Source organism: Cyprinodon tularosa, unplaced genomic scaffold (genome assembly GCF_016077235.1).
Source record: "Cyprinodon tularosa strain WSP-4 unplaced genomic scaffold, ASM1607723v1 ctg361, whole genome shotgun sequence".
Taxonomy (NCBI): Eukaryota; Metazoa; Chordata; class Actinopteri; order Cyprinodontiformes; family Cyprinodontidae; genus Cyprinodon; species Cyprinodon tularosa.
Window position 1 is genome coordinate 122,919 of NW_024039076.1, and position 17,083 is coordinate 140,001.

At 38.1% G+C, this 17,083-nt stretch overlaps 1 protein-coding gene across 1 annotated transcript in view; it reads left to right on the plus strand.

The window, feature by feature from the left end:
• stab1 (stabilin 1) overlaps positions 1-17,083 on the plus strand; it is a 180,894-nt gene that overhangs the window by 56,248 nt on the left and 107,563 nt on the right. The window contains exons 27-36 of the mRNA XM_038295866.1: positions 2,968-3,063; positions 3,832-3,879; positions 7,576-7,709; positions 8,778-8,889; positions 11,192-11,269; positions 12,948-13,049; positions 13,132-13,236; positions 14,151-14,285; positions 16,118-16,246; positions 16,817-16,870. Of these exons, the coding sequence (XP_038151794.1) occupies positions 2,968-3,063; positions 3,832-3,879; positions 7,576-7,709; positions 8,778-8,889; positions 11,192-11,269; positions 12,948-13,049; positions 13,132-13,236; positions 14,151-14,285; positions 16,118-16,246; positions 16,817-16,870 (993 nt within the window). The remainder of the gene's footprint in view (positions 1-2,967; positions 3,064-3,831; positions 3,880-7,575; positions 7,710-8,777; positions 8,890-11,191; positions 11,270-12,947; positions 13,050-13,131; positions 13,237-14,150; positions 14,286-16,117; positions 16,247-16,816; positions 16,871-17,083) is intronic.

Here is a 17,083-nt window from a genome sequence, read left to right on the forward strand (position 1 = left end):
GTCCATTGTTCCCACTATATGCTACGGTGGCTGAGAAGTGCAAAACACATTTACAATTCAAAAACACATTAACAAATAAAAAACAAAATAAAATTTGAAGAAACAATTATATTTTATGAAACAATTTATTTTTGAAAAAAAAGTTAAAATTTTTAAAAACACATTTACATTTAAGGAAACAAATTCACATTTTAAATAAGTTAGATTTTAGGTGAGAGAAAGTTTCATTTTAGAGAAAAAAAATACATTATAGGGAAACAAATTTACATCTAAAAAAAATTGACCGTTCGGAAACACTTGTACAAGTGCAAAGACAAAACTGCAAGTGGCAAAACACATTTACATAGCCAAAAACAAATTAACAAAAGACGGCTACACGGAAAGGGAATGTCCCAGTGGCCGGATGTGACGTCACGATTACCCTGACTTGTAGTACAAACAGCTCAATCTGTAGTCCTCCTGCTTCACGTGAAAAGTCAGCGGCGATTTTAGATGGAAAGAATTGCACTGAAGCTGTTTTTCTTAAGTTTACGCTAACCGAACAATGTTTTCAGCCAATTTACACCATTTTGTTCTTCGTGCGGACGGTCTCTGGAACTTTTACGGGACACGGACCAGGTGGCAGGACCAAGCAGCAGGGCCGGGTATTACTGGCCGGAGCCACTATTATTTTGTCATGTAGTTTTTTAGTTACTTTTCTTTGGTATTTAATTATTTTTTGGGTATTTTTCCTGCCATTTTTCGGCAAATGCCTTATTTATAGTACTTCTAAGTAGATTGTTTTATATAGATATATATATATATATAGGCTATATATTGTGATGTTATCGCTTAATAACCTGTATTAAAATGTATTCTTTATGGGTTTCTTTTTATTGTGATGTTAGTGCTTAATAAACTGCATTAAAACTTTTATAATGTCACATTTACTTGATGGAACGGAGTACTTTATCTGCGAGTAAGTGGCCTCGGCCGGCAGCAGCCACCATCGTGCAGCGGCCACCATCGGCCTCTCCGATGGCAGTCTCTGCCGGCAGCGGCCACCATCGGCCTCTCCGATGGCAGTCTCTGCCGGCAGCGGCCACCATCGGCCTCTCCGATGGCAGTCTCTGCCGGCAGCGGCCACCATCGGCCTCTCCGATGGCAGGCTCTGCCTCAGCCACTGCCACGAATTGAGCCCGGCCCTGCTGCTTGGTCCTGCCACCTTGTACCGTGTCCCGTAAAAGTTCCAGAGACCGTCCGCACGAAGAACAAAATGGTGTAAATTGGCTGAAAACATTGTTCGGTTAGCGTAAACTTAAGAAAAACAGCTTCAGTGCAATTCTTTCCATCTAAAATCGCCGCTGACTTTTCACGTGAAGCAGGAGGACTACAGATTGAGCTGTTTGTACTACAAGTCAGGGTAATCGTGACGTCACATCCGGCCACTGGGACATTCCCTTTCCGTGTAGCCGTCTTTTGTTAATTTGTTTTTGGCTATGTAAATGTGTTTTGCCACTTGCAGTTTTGTCTTTGCACTTGTACAAGTGTTTCCGAACGGTCAATTTTTTTTTAGATGTAAATTTGTTTCCCTATAATGTATTTTTTTTCCTCTAAAATGAAACTTTCTCTCACCTAAAATCTAACTTATTTAAAATGTGAATTTGTTTCCTTAAATGTAAATGTGTTTTTAAAAATTTAAACTTTTTTTTTCAAAACTAAATTGTTTCATAAAATATAATTTTGTTTCTTCAAATGTTATTTTGTTTTTTATTTGTTAATGTGTTTTTGAATTGTAAATGTGTTTTTAAAAATTTAAACTTTTTTTTTCAAAAATACATTTGTTTCATAAAATATAATTTTGTTTCTTCAAATGTTATTTTGTTTATTTGTTAATGTTAATTTGTTTGCTAAAATGTAAATTTGTTTTTAAAAATTTAAACTTTTTTTTCAAAAATACATTTGTTTCACAAAATATAATTTTGTTTCTTCAAATGTTATTTTGTTTTTTATTTGTTAATGTGTTTTTGAATTGTAAATGTGTTTTGCACTTCTCAGCCACCGTAATATGCCGATCAGAGCCGAGGCGATTTTAATCCGGGTAGACATGCGTCAGTGACCTGTTCCTACTACCACTGAAAGCCGATTGTTCCCAGGTTTAGACAGGTTTTTCCAGCCAGTGGGAAAGGTCTATAAAATATATCTGCCAAAGGATGACACATAAGTGTGATTTTCATGTACCCCTTGCTATGCTCTCATGGACCACTAGGGGTATGAGTACCCTAAAGTCGGGGATCACTGGCTAACATACAGCACCTGACTAAATTAAACTGCAATACTTAAATTAATAAATTGAATTCATAATAAAAAGAAGTCTGATAAATCTGTAGACCTTATAAATGTAGAGGTAAATGTATACCTAATTATTCCTCTCAGGGTGTTTTTTTGTTGAAAACTTTAATATTGTTTTCTATAATTATTGTCAAAACTATATAAAGCAATAAACAACACATACAAAAGAACAAACGCTTAAGTTTAATTCCCGTTTTATTTCTTTGCCAAAGAAGATACAAAAAAAAAAAAAAATGATAACCATTAATATTCTTACCTTATTTCAGTTGATCTTATTCTCTGCTGCTTGAGACAGCTTCCCTGTTGGTTCCTCTGGTGAAAAGTTCCTCAGCTGTCAGAACACATAGAACTCATATGAACCTGTTGTTGGACCAAATAGAAGAACAACTCATATTTACTGGAGATTAAATATAATATATATATATATATATATATATATATATATATATATATATATATATATATATATATATATATATGTTGAGTTGGTGATCTACATTTGGAGGAGGACATTTAGAAACAACTGCGGCTCTTCTGTTTTTAGACCTGCAGCTTCCTGCATATTTTTAAATTACTTGCATCATTTGCTTCGTGTTCATCTCCCAACTCTGACACTGAAATTTGTTTGTCTGTCAGGCCAAATGTGAGCTGAAGGAAAATGCAGTGCACACCTGCACCTGTTTGGACGGCTTCTTTGGGGATGGAAAACTGTGCTACGGAACATTAAAGGATGTAAGCGTCTGGTCAGAAATGTTTACAGCACAGAATCACAGCTAACCTCAGTCATAGCAGATCTATTTATAGAAAACTATAACGTCTGAACAATTGTAAGGAATAAGTCAAGATCAGAACTCTAAAAACAAATATTACATTTATGTTCAGTCAAAGTATTTTTTCTTTTTTAGTGCTTTCGATATTTCCCAAAAAGCACCTTTTTATGCTTCTGCTGTGAATTTCATGTTCTCACAATAGATGTTTTCCTCAATGATTCAGAGATGATTCAGTTGTCAAAGTTTTTTAAATATGTGTTTTGATTCTCATGTAAGCAACTAATGATGCAGCTGAGATAAAGAAGGTCAACTGTAGGTGTCAAATGTACGGAAGAGGATAAGGGCCAGTGGGGGAAAAAAAAAAAAAGTTAACTGATTTTTAAATTTTATTTCAGTTTACCATGGGACTTTTTTCTCAGAATTTTGACTTTAGTCTCAGAATTCTCACTTTAATCTCAGAATTCTGACTGAATTCTGACAATAAAAAAAGTCAGAATTCTGAGATTAAAGTCAGAAATTTGAGAAAAAAGTCAGAATTCTGACTTTTTTCCCATGTTAAACTGAAATAAAATTTAAAAATCAGTTAACTTTTTTTTTTTTTCCCCCACTGGCCCTTATCCTCTTCTGTACATTTGACACCTAAAAACAAAAAGAAAGAGTTCACTAAACCGTTCTTAACCCTGATAATAACTTTTTTTCTGTATTTTTATTTATTTATTTTTTTTATTAGGAGCTGGACATGCACTTCCAGTTCCTCGGCCTCAACAAACAAATTCTGGTGCGTAACTTTCACATTTGCTCCTCAGCAGCTGATTCTCAAACTGTCTGTTTATGTGTGTTAGTGGTCCGACCTCTGCTGTAGCTTCCACCTCTGGGCAGTCTTTAAAGATGTATGTTTATATTCACATATGACTATAAAAAAGGATTGTTGTTCAAATAAAGCAACAAACACCAGGACAGTGTTTACTTAGTCTTTTTTGGGCCTAATAAGACTTTGTGCACTGGGCAGAGACTGAATTACTCAAACACCAAGGGTTAATTTTATATAATCGTATTCACTCTTTATTAGGTACACCTTTTTTTGCATCGGTTTGGATCCTATATTTTAGTCCGAATGGACCGGACAGAAGCAGGTCGGATATCTGTGATGAGTGTCTTGCTTCACCACATTCCGGAGCTGCTCTGCTTGACTGATATCTGGTGCCTGTGAAGGAAACCAGTCTGAGAGGTTTTGAGCTTGTCCTGCTGTAAACGGCCAACATTGCAGGTCCAATGCAGTCATAAAGAGACAGGTATTGTCCAAAACAATAACCACGACAACCGGGATATTCAGGGACCCGTTGAGGGGCAAGCAGATATTTCCATGTACATGGATTCACTGACATGTCTATCTGGATTTTCCGATCTGTTCTGGTCCTGGTCTGGTGAGCTTGAGGAATTTTTACCTCAGTTTCCTGTTCCCAGCCAACAAGAGTGGTGGCCTTTGGGGAATTTCTACTGCAAACTGTGGTTTTCTAAAGCAGCTGTTGCCTTTCTGACATCTCAAAGCAGTCTGTCTGTTCTTCTCTGATCCAAACCGAAGAGATTGCTGTATGTGAAATCCAGGAGATCGGCTGCTTCAAAAGTACCCAAAATGACCCAAACTGCCTTTTCATCCTTTCTGATGCTGTCTCACTGACAACCCTGCATACAGGTGGCCCCAGACCCTCTGATCATCATGCCTTAATTTAGAGTTGCTGAAATGAGATTAGCCATTTGCTTCCTGTGTTTAAAAGGTATACCTATTAAACTTGCCAAAGAATGTGCAAAAATGGCTGCTGTGTGACACGGAGCCCATGGCTGTGTCCTGATCGTCCACCCTAATCACAATATAGGGCACTATATAGTGGTTACGCCATTTTAGAGGAGTGTCTGAACGTCTAGTGGATGAAAAAGTAGAAATTTCCCACAATACACCTTGAAAAGTAGTGATAATCTGTCAAGGCTCAGAACAGAGGACCCAGAATTCAAGGCAAACAGACAGGTGTACTTCTAAGAAGTGTTTCTTAAAAATTAAGAATCTCCAGGGATGTCTAAGGCAGGGATCTATGCAGAGGGAAAACTCAGATTAGTGATCACGAAAACCTGATGGCAGATGATTATGAATGCATGAGTCACTAACCTGGTCTTAAAGTAGAGTCTGTGCCCGGAAGTTGTTGGCAACCAAAAACAGCTGAATGGTTGCCAACAAGCAGTGAATGCTGCCCAGAGAGTTCAAGACGCTGAAGCCTTGAAGACTGCAGAACTGGATGACAAGCAGATAAAGGAAGGCGGAACTATCCAGAAACCAAAGCTGGTGTCGAAGAGGTTAACAGGAGTCCAAGCCAGAAGATCAGAGATCCAAAGAGGTACTGAAGCAAAACCAAGTTGAAGGCAGGAAGCAGATCCAGGTTCAGTCCACAGGCAGGATCCAGCAGGAGTCCGAAGACAGGTCAGGCCAGCGGCTCAGAACCGGAACAGGCAGGCTCAGAGGTCCAAAGGTAGAACAGGTCAGGATCAGGCGATCAGAACACAAACAGGTACGCTAGAGAACTCTCACCAAAGGCTTGAATAATCTGCCATTGAGGACTAGGAGCAAGCAGGTTGAATAGAGACTGGAGCAGGTGAAACAGATGAACATTGATGAGAAACTGGGCAGAAATAGACAGGTGAATGGACCATTAAGCCATTCATCAGCGCCAAGACCATGACATAATCCATGGTAATAAGACGAGCAGATATATACCGGAATGATTTGTGAGAGCTCTCCTGGACTGGTGGATGGTTTTGTTTGCAACATGTTTAGATATTACAACTTCCGAGTCTGACAAAAAAAACTCTGAGTTTTGGCAAAAATTGATTGACAGAAAACTGTATTTATTTGCAATCTGTTAGGATATTTTCTGTAAGAGGCACCATACATATTTAACAGGTAGTATTTTCTCTGTAAAAGAAGAATTAAATGTTTACTGTCCAATTCTTGTGACCCGTGTAAACTTTGGTGATTTTAGGTTTGAAATGTGGGGTAGCTCAGTTTAAAAGAGCATAGCCAAAGTTGCTCCTTATTAGTCTGGCTTGCCAGGTTAAGCACTCAGTTTTTTTTCTACACATTATTAACCATGGGCTGCTCTGATCAAATCTGGTCCAGGGAATGAAAGACATTAAGAAGATCCTTCTGAGCTGATTGGGCAAAGCAATACCTAGTGCCCGCCTACCAAAGTTTGCTTCTAGCCAATCATAGTAACAAATGAAATAGCAGCAGAGACAGTGAGAAACCACAACAACTTAAGTCTTACGCTCTGGCTGTTCATCTTTTAGTTAGAAAATCCTAGAATAAGGCTAAGATAATCTGATAGAAGCAGCAAGAATTTAGCTTTCATGGAAGGTTAGCCTCCTCTGGGGACAATTTCAATGACACCAGTGTGGTGCACTCGCATAGGAAAGAAGAAAAAACACAGCAGTCCGCTGTGTTTTGTTCTGAAGCTCAGTGTCATCTGAAGTAAGAAGTTATAAATACTGAAGAATCTAGCCTTTTTAGCATTTCCAGGTCAGATATACCTGGACTGTACCTATGAAACACCTTGAAAAGAATCACAGAAGGTGTTTAAAGCTCTTCCGTCTTTAATTCAATGGAACCTAAAACCCTAAAAAGGTGAATATTTAAAATACATCATAGAGCATAATATATGGAGGACCAATCCTGCCAAAATTAAAAATAAATACATAAATGCTCCAAAAATAAATAAGAATGCAATAATTGCCCCTCAAAAATACAATGAATAAATAAATAAATGTAGGTAGAAATAAAATTATACAGTGACACATAAATGTATATCTCTTTTAATTAGCTTCTTTTTTTCACCTTTGTAATAATTACCTTATTTATTTATTGTCTGTAATAATCTTCAACTTTATCTATTTATTACTTATTTTTTTAAGTATTTACTTATTGTCTGTATTATCCTTTCTTTGTATTTGTTACCCTATTTATTTCTTCCATGCTATTTATTTCTGCCTGTCGTATTTACATTTCTGTCTGCATTTCTGCCTCATTATGCAAATAAATAAGGTAATTATAAGGCAATTAATTATAAGGTAATTATTACAAAAGCGAATAAATAAAAAAGCTAATTAAAAGAGATATATACATTTATGTCTCACTGTATAATTAAATTGCTACCTACATTTATAAATTTTATTGTATTTTGGGGGCAATTAATTGTATGCTTACTTATTTATTGAGTATCTATTTATTACTGTATTTATTTTTGATTATGGCAGGATTGTTCCTCCATAATATCAGTGAGTGGTAAAGAGTTGTGTGGGAATACACCATGCTGCCTTTTTCTCTTTTTTTCTTCTTTTTTTTTTTTTTTCCATATCAAACCTTTTGTGTCAGAGATATGGTCAACCAAGCTGTGTTTCTACTACTTCAGATTGTTGTGTTTGATTTCAGAGGTGTAAAGAGGCTCAGGGGGATCTTAGCGGGAACCTCACCGTCTTGTCTCCTTCATTAAGAGCCTTTGGGAACCTGAGCATGACCGACATATTTTTCTGGACCAGCCGGCACCGCCTGCCTCACTTACTGCGGTCAGGAATCCACACGCATGACTTTAAACTTTTTATCTTTATATTAACTGTTTTTTTTTTTCTTAGAAAGTTGGCCTACAAAATTGGATTAGGAATAAATGATCTCTGGGTTAGAACCTTTTAATCTGTGGGAAGGACAGAAGCATATCTTGTTCTCTTGTAGAACTAGAGACAGGCAGGGTTCTGGTAGCATAAAACCACCTCTGTCAAAAGTAGGTTTGGAAAAAGGACAAACTATACAGAGTAATGTGTTATACAGGAATGTTACTGGACCTGAAGCAATTAACTACTTTTGCAAAAATTAGTCGTCGAGGATAAAAAACTTTTGTGTTCAAAAATAGGGAATAAAAGTAAAAAGTTATCTGAAAAAGGTTACGTACAGGTTATTATAAAAAAAAGGACTTAAGTAGATTTATTAGGTATTTATACTGAGACACTTGGCACCGCTGACTAAGAGTATCAACTAAAATACACAGAACAGAACCAAATCAAAACACCATCTTGTAGAGAATCTCATTTTCTCTAATGTCAAATGATGCATAAGATCAACCGGCCATAACTTAAAGGTTGGCGGGTGTGTGTCTTTCCATTTAAACAAAATTTGTCTTCTAGTGTGGCAAAATAAATTACATTTTTAATTTTGTGATGAAAATTTAATGCAATGATATTCCAAATATCGTGGCCTCAGGTTTAATGCTAATACCAAAAGAGTCAGAGAGAAATTTGAAAATGGGCTCCCAGAAGTTTTTCAATTTAGAACAGAGCCAGAATATGTGTGATAAGGTGCCCAGTTCCACTCCACATCAATCACACTTGTTTAATTTTGGACAGTCTCACTTTGGACCAATGTAATCTATGAACAACTTTGAACTGAATGACTCTTTGCCTCAAGCAGATGGAGGATGCATGAATGTTATTTAGTATGGATTACTATATGTCTTCAGAAAAGTTCGTAGCCAGTTCCTCCTCCCATTTCCTCTTGACATCTGTTAAAGGTTCCTTGTAAAAGAGTTAATAGGTGATAAGTCAGTCTTATTTGTTTGTTTATCCTGGTTGTCATGGTTTCAGGGCCCACTTCCTAAGGGGAGTTTACTCTTTGGAGGACCTGGAGGGTCTGGTGGGACACAAGGTGCCCACTCTGGACTCCTCCACCGAGTGGGAGATCAGCAACGTCAGCGGGGTAAGAACGTTGACTCACAGCAAACTTAGGAGCAAGGCCCAAAAAATACTGAGGTCAAGGGTCAGTCACTTCTAGGTGGGTTCAGCTCTGTGCCTCACATGTTTTTAATTCCATTATTTAAATCTGGCCATCTTTAGAGTCTAAAGGAGCACAACAAACACCATTGTGACTTTTGAACAGGCTAGTCGGTACTTTTCTTTGTTCCTCTTTCCCTGCATGACATTTCAGGCATTATAAACTTGTAAACTTTTTTGATGTCATCTTTCTTTTGAAGCTTTTGTCTATTGATGGTTAGAAATGTGCAACAAAAGACATTCCAGTATAAGTGGAATTAGTTGCTTCATATTTACTTCATTATTATAGACATCAATCTCTATTACAATCTATTACAATGGTATGTTGATGATGGTGCCTAATCTGTTCGCTCTTGTTAAGGATAACCAGCCTTTTAACATATTTCTGTTATTATATTACCCAATACTTGAAGTATCATGCAGTAAATATTTGACTTTTAAAACATATGAAGTTCCAGCACCGTATCTTCCTTTTCTAGTTCCTGCTCTCCCTCTTTCTCTCTCCTCAATGCTCCTCCTGCAGCTCGGCCCAAAGAGGAGCTCGGTTTGACTCGGCCTTTTCCTCCTCCTCCTGTTTTCCCTTTAGTGAAGAATATCAACAGTCAAAAACTGAGCTGATAGAAAAGAAAACAATACGCTTTCAACATCATATTTCAGTGAGTTTTATTAATCGGCCATCTGCTGAGGCTGACTGGGGTTCAAGGAGACAGAAGCAGACATAGAAAAAGAAACAGAGATACAAAAAACAGCTCTAAAAGTCCAGGAAACACACAGCCAGGCAGACGAGCTCCGAGCCAGCTTCCATGTCCGAGGATGAAGAGAGCACATCCAGTTAGTCACGGTCAGAGAAACAGGACTACACTGGAAAAGGAAAACAGACCGATCTCCAGCATCTAAAAACAAAGGTGTTGATGGCAGCAGCACAGCTGATATTTCTCTCCAGGATGGAGTCACAGCCAAACAGGAACAGACCAGATGAAGCTACTATGAGAAAAAACAGAGAGAACAGAAGGTTAGAGATTGAACTAACAGATTCTGCAGAGTAGGAGAATAGGGATAGAATGAAGCAGAATTGTCCTAACAGTACAAATATTGAATAAACAATATAAAATATGCACATTTAAACAAATAACTAAATAAAGGAGTTTACAACATCACAACGCTTGTAAATACATATGGCACTTTGAGGCTTTTTTTTTTTTTTAAGACCATTATGGTGACTTTTGAAGTAAGGGCAAGTTATTACAGAATATGTTTTAATATTATTATTATAATTTTGAATAATGAATAATTTTTTTAACTATATGATTTATTTTGTTTCTGCAACTTCATGTCCCCCCATGTGCTGCTCTGTGCTTTTTTGCTGTGTTGTGGTCCGTTACCATAGCAACAGTGCATATTGACCAAATGGCTGCACTGTTTTATTAAACAGTCGCGCCACTCTTCAGATATAAAACACCCAGTTTTGTGTGAGACCAAGATCATCGATTAAATAAATTACAGTTTCAGTGTAATTTGATCCTTTAGTGATTTATTTTTAGTTTATATATCACAATTTAGGCAAAATATAAATTGAAACAAATACAGAGGACATGAACTTGCTATCCTCAATGGTAGCTAAGGCCCTGATTAGGAGCCACCTCTGAGGAGCAGCTCACCAGAAGAGCTTGGTCTGGAAAAACTACACATTAAATATGGAGTCCCTGTTTGAGAATATTCAAGTTCAATGCATTAATGGTAACATTTATAATGGAATGACTTTATTTCATGTTTTTATCATTATATTGGAAAGTAAACTCACCAAATGCCTGTAAAATAAAAAAAAATTTAAAATTTAAAAAATAAATAAAATAAAAAAATAATTAAAAAGAACAAATAAAAAAAATATATAAAACATATATATATATATATATATATATATATATATATATATATATATATATATATATATATATATATATATATATATATATATATATATAAAAATATATGCATATATATGCATCTTCCTTGCTTCCTTGCAAGTTTAATATCTGCAATAATATTTGAGTGGGTTTTTATTTCCAATACTAAAAAGCTCTGAATAAATGAAAACTTTTTCATTTTGAAATAATTAAAGTGCTGCATCAGTGATTGTTGGTTGTTGATCAAGTCTTCCCCTCTCAGCCCAAGTTTACAACCAAGCACATGGTGAAATATTTTCTGATCGGTTGTTGGTTTTTGTCCAGGTGCTCCACATTGGAGATGCCGCCATCATTTCCCACAACGTGCCTGCGGTCAACGGCTTCATCCACACCATAAACAAGGTAGGAGTCAAACCGGCTGGTTTGGTCCAATCACGTTCACTTCTTATTAAGCTTTAAAGGAAAAGTCCGGTCAGCAAGCACTGATCAATGGATCATTATCTATACCTAAAACTAATACGATGATTTAATGAATTTAGCATTAATCAGTACAAAAATATTATAAAATTATATATTTTGTCGCGATCATTGAGTCTGGTAGCGGCCATTTTGCCCAAATATAGTAACCCCTCCCTTCTGCCATCTTCTGGTAATGACGTCACTGTGCGGTAAGCCTAGCGCCATTCTCCCCGCTTTACAAGCTAAATCAATGGGAACTACTAGAAACATCTGCAATCAACAACAATTATTGAAGATTTCCAGAGGACTTCACCATTGAAATTCACCAGAGCTATAGTGAAACTGACAATGCCCACGTGCATGGCAGCTGGAGTAAGTGAAAAAGAAGAATTATTCCACCTTTCTGATTCCTGATCCTCCACGGACGGGTTGGTCGTTGGATCGCCAACTTGAAGAGGGAGGATTTGCCATCGAACCTCTGGCCAGAGAAAAAACACGTAATATGTAGCCAACATTTGGAAGAAGAATGTTTTCAAGATGACTTGGATAATAGCGCGTTGTGACAAACACCAGATACAGCACTGGGACTTGATCAACAGCCGATACCGCACCGTGATGTCACAAACCAGTAGGTGGCAGTAGTGTTCTTTGACAAACATGGATGCCTCCAGTAAAACACATTCAAGTCTCGAGATGGAAATATTTAACTTTTGCTGCTCAACGCGCCGCGTCAACCAATCAGAGAAGCTGATCTGGGAGCTGGCAGGGAGACAAACACATCGCTGATGATACAGAGCGCTATGATCACTCCTCTGAAACAGTTTATTGACGCCTAAATTAACTTAAAATGCTGAAACCTGCTGGCAGAATATGTTTGCTTTTCTTATCCTGCTGCCTGCAGTTTGGATTACGTAAATGAAAACCGCCTTCCAGCCGCTGATTCCTACTGACAGCGCACCGCTGGTATGTGGGGGTCTGAGCGGCTCCGACAGAAATAAAATCGGAAGGCAGGATGGTAATCTGGATGAACTGACTGCGCTGATTAAGTTTTCAGGTGGATTTTCCCACTTAAAAACATATTAAAACTACTTTATTCCCACTGATCACAGCAAATATAGCTGCAAGGCAAATAAAGGATAGAGTAGCTCTGCCCAACACGCGTCAGAGCCACTTTTCAACCGCGCAGCCAGAGCAGCAAAGCTGCTTCAGACGCGCGTCAGAACTAAACTGGTACAAGCAGCAAAAAGGAAGCAGCAGACGTGATTTTGCTGCTCCTGCTGCGTCCGGTGTGAACGCAGCATTAGTAGCATTACGCAGTATTAGTTAAAAACACTCAGTTATTGAAGAGTATGGCACAATTTCATAGTTAAAGTACTTTCAGAAGATTGTATTCTGAATATGAAAGTTTTTTAACTTTTGGGTTTAAGGGAAAAGTCCGGTCATCTGTTTTTTCATTTTTTCATTTATTGCACCAAAGAGAAAATGAAGACTGATTAGGAAACTGATCCTCATGTAGTTCAGCCACCTTCTTCTATTCTATGCAAACTATTAATTTGATAAGAGCCGTTCATATTTGTCTGACTTCATCTTGATGTTTTTTCTCACCTGTCTGTGGTGTCAGGTTCTGACCCCGTCCCGCTCAGACCTTCCACCTGAACCTCCCACTGTGATGGCGTTCCTGAACGCCTCATCCAGCTTCTCTCTCTTCAGACAGTACGCTCTGGTGAGATTGTCTCAGAGTCTCTTTAATGTTTCGAACTTCTCATCTGTCTTAGTGCTCTTATTTTATTTTTGCTTTCTCACAGATGTACAACCTGTCTGGGCACCTGGATCAACGGATATTTACGCTCTTTCTGCCAACCGATGACGTGATCAGGAACCACCTCAGCAAGACAAACTCGTCAGTTCTGGTGGGTTCATGATCCGGTTCTGCAAATCCTTTATATCTGAAAAATAATTTGGAGAAGAAACAAATAATAAATCCTTAAAAGATCCTTTGAGATTTAGTTACACCGAAAACCCAACATTGGGTAGCTAAAGCTGGGCATACACTGTACAATTTTTTTTGCCCTTTTTGGGCCGATTTTTCAGTCGTGCAAGAATTTTTCGATCGAGCCAACTTTAAGCCTGATGGTACGTTGTGGACACTGCAAAAAACATCTAAAAATGAGAAAAATGTCTTAAATTAAGTTTGTTTACCATTAATTTGAGTAAGTAAATAAGATAATTTGCTAATGGAATGAGTATTTTTAGTCTTAAAATAACATAATTAGGTAATATTCACTTGAAATAAGACAATGCAATTGTGTTTTCTTATTTTAAAAGTAAATTGTCTTGTTCCATTAAAACTGATTTGTTTTGTTTCCTGCCAAAACAAAGTTTGTGAATTCAGTTAAATAATTGTTAAAATATATCTGTCATTTGTGTGTTTTTAGCTTTCTTCCTGTATGGGAAGCTTTTCAAAATCTGAAACATTAGTGCAGTGGTTTATGTTCAAATAAACCTTTGGGTTAAGTTGTAGCAAGCAGGTTTTTCTTGTGTTTCTTGTCAATTTGGTCTTAAATTTTTATTTCAAGTGGCATTAAAAAGTCTTAAAAATTCTTGAATTTAACTTGCCTTATGCTGTAGGAACCCTGTACAGTGTTTTCACAGCTTAAAACTGATTGTTTAGTTTGGGTCACTTTTTATTAAAAAATCTTGTTAGATTTGGAATGGAAAAAAAACTAAATTAAAGATCAAAGATGTAAATATTGACCTGCGACCAGCAAACATCCTCTCTTTCCTCAAATCATCCGCTGTGTTTACCTTCTTGTCTGCTGTCCAGGACTCGGACACGTTTCTGTACCATGTGATTCCTAAAGAGGTGCTGTCACTCGACCAACTCCATGACGGCATGTTCAAAGCCACTCTGCTGGGCGAGGACTACGAGGTCCAGTTCCACCTAACAGCAGACAACCAGGTACTGGAAACAGGTTGTGGTGCCTGTAGTATCTGAAGCTAAGTTCAAACTGCAGGCCTTGATGCTTACTTACGAATTTTTTGTGTTGCTGTTCACATTTCCAAATATATGCGACGATGTACGTGATCTCCTGTGTGAACTGCATTTATACAACTTAAGTGTCCCGCATGCGCAGTAGAGGATGCAATGACATCACAAGCCATCGTGCTCTGTGTTTACAGAACTAAACATGGATGGGAGCCCTGGAGCGCATCTAGCAATCTTTCCCAACCTTAAAAACACAATCTTTTCAATATGGTTGAACATAAATACTGCTGCCTGCATCATTCTCTGCCATGGTTGTTGTTTTTCTTGCTGCTTCTGCGTAGCAGGACGCATATTAGTGACCTATATCGGGTATTAATGTCGTTTAGGTCAGATGAATGAGGATTTAAAAAGATCAGATTCGTATAGAATTCAGGGCCACATAAGTCAAGTAGCCTGGGTCGGATTGGAAAAAAATCGGTTCTTTGTTGTCCAGACTGTCATAAAAAGATCAGATCCAGGTCGCATATGGGCAAAAAAAAAAACCCGGATTTGGGTCTCTTCATTCTGCAGTGTGAACCTGAAGCTCCTTCCTGCCTGCCAGGTGTGAGTCGATAAGAATAACTTGAGTCAATGCCTAGTAACAGATCCCGATTTTCCTCTGGTTTGGAACCTGTATAAAATGGATTCAGTGAAGAAAAAGTATTTATTATTCTGATTGGTTCAGAATCCTACATATTCAGGAACGGTGCTTCCCAGCGGCTGGATCCCAGAGGATCACACGTTCCATTTTCTAAAGATTCAGCTGATGATTCTCAGACCTCTTATCATGATGGGTTTGAATGCTCCTTTGTGAGAAGATCCCACTGGGAGTTATACGTTTTGTTTATTGGACTTCATGCTCCACGAGGAGCTGCAGAGGATGACTGGGGGCACCTGCTCTAACTGCTACTCTGTGACGCCGTTGTTTGGTTTATTATTTATACATCATGTGCATTGTTATTCTGTTAGCCAGATTAGACAGAGTAGAAGGCCTTCTTTCACATGGTGGATGTCACTGTGTGTATGGAGGTCATCTAATCAGGACAGCCTTCGTGTCTTTAGAGTAAACAGGATATGGGACATCTTGGAGCCGGTCTGATAGAGGAGAGCTATCTGTAACCCTGAGGCGTAGAAGAAAGCTGCATGAAGTTCAAGACATGGATGGCGTGTCAGTTTTTGATACGGACAGCTAAACATCAACATGATGCAACACATAGACTCATGAGCTATAAGAAGTAGGTGATGACCTTGTTCGGGGCTCAATCTTTGCCGGACGCTCGCGGACGTGATTTTTGAGCCCACAGCTGTTCAAGCTCCAAGCATTTTCTCTGTCCTGTAACAACCTGATCTGGAATAAACTCTGTTATTTTTTACTCCTGTTTTATAGTCCTTTTTATATGGTTTTACCCAGTTTAACTTGCTCCCAGGAAAAGAACCTTGAGGAAGCCGCCAAGGCTTTTTTAGGGGTCATAACTTCCTCATTTTAACACCGTCCAGTACCAGGGATGTTCATAAAACCTTCAGTTTCAGGGAGATTTGCAAAAAAAAGTATTTATGCATTTTTATGTATAGCCTGGTTATGAAAAGGAAATAAAAGCATTTAGGATTAGCTTTTTTTAAATGGAGACGTGTAAGGAGTGTTAATACATTTGCAATTCTCTGTATGACATTGAACACATGTTCCCTTTCTTGTTTCAAAGCTCCTTTAGAGATTATGCAGATCTTCCTCTAAAAAGCTGACTCGTTTCCCTTTCCTCCTCATGCAGACTGCTGTAAACGACGTTCATCTTAACGGCAGCGTCATTGACACGCAATACGGCATCATTCACGTCCTCCCACAGGTCCTTAGAGTCAGACGCAACAGGTGCAGCAGGCAGGTCAAAACCCAGATCAAAGTAAGTATGGAAGCTGGAGCCATTAGTGATGAAAGGCGAAAGGACCGTTGTTGACGTGAATACAAGAAGGTTTGACAGTTGTTCTTTAACAGCTTGTTGGGTTAAAAAAATGTAGGTTTGTAAAAGAAGAACTGAAATACACAGTAAGGGATTTTCAAACAACAGCTCCTGCAGGAGTGGAAAAAAAAGCCCAACCCAACTTCCAGCTTTTTTCCTCCAACTCCCCTCCTGCAGCCGTCTTTTATTAACAGAACATAACACATGGTTACAAAACAGTATTTGTTCTGACAGAACAATTGATCAGTTCTTAAAGACAGGATGCCCCACCAGAATCACAAGGCAGGGTGGTCTCCTGACTGAGTCACAAGACAGAGTGGAGCATCCCCTTGCTCAAATGTTTCATAAGCACACATACATTACTTTATAATCATCATTGAATAAACCTAACACAGCTGCTTTGGTAGAGCAGTAACACAGTAAAAAGGAGAAAATTTGCTGCAAATCAATACTGTAAATGTTTTGATGTTAAATCCTAAAATAATCCTAGTCTGTCTGTACCTGTTTCTCCAGGGAAGGTGTACAGACTGCGAAGGACCTCCTCTGTGCTACTACGTGTATAAGCCAGTAAGTGTGGTACAGTCCAGCAGGAGAGCTGTTTTGGTTCATTCAGCCTGAGCTCAGTAGGTGCTGTATGATAATCTGATCACTGATGGATCACTGTGTGGCAAGATCAACAGAACTGGATTATGTGGTGTTACCCCCGTATCGTGAAACTACAGCATATAATCTCAGAGAGCTAATCGTCAGCCTCAGATTATCACCAAAAAAGCAGATTTT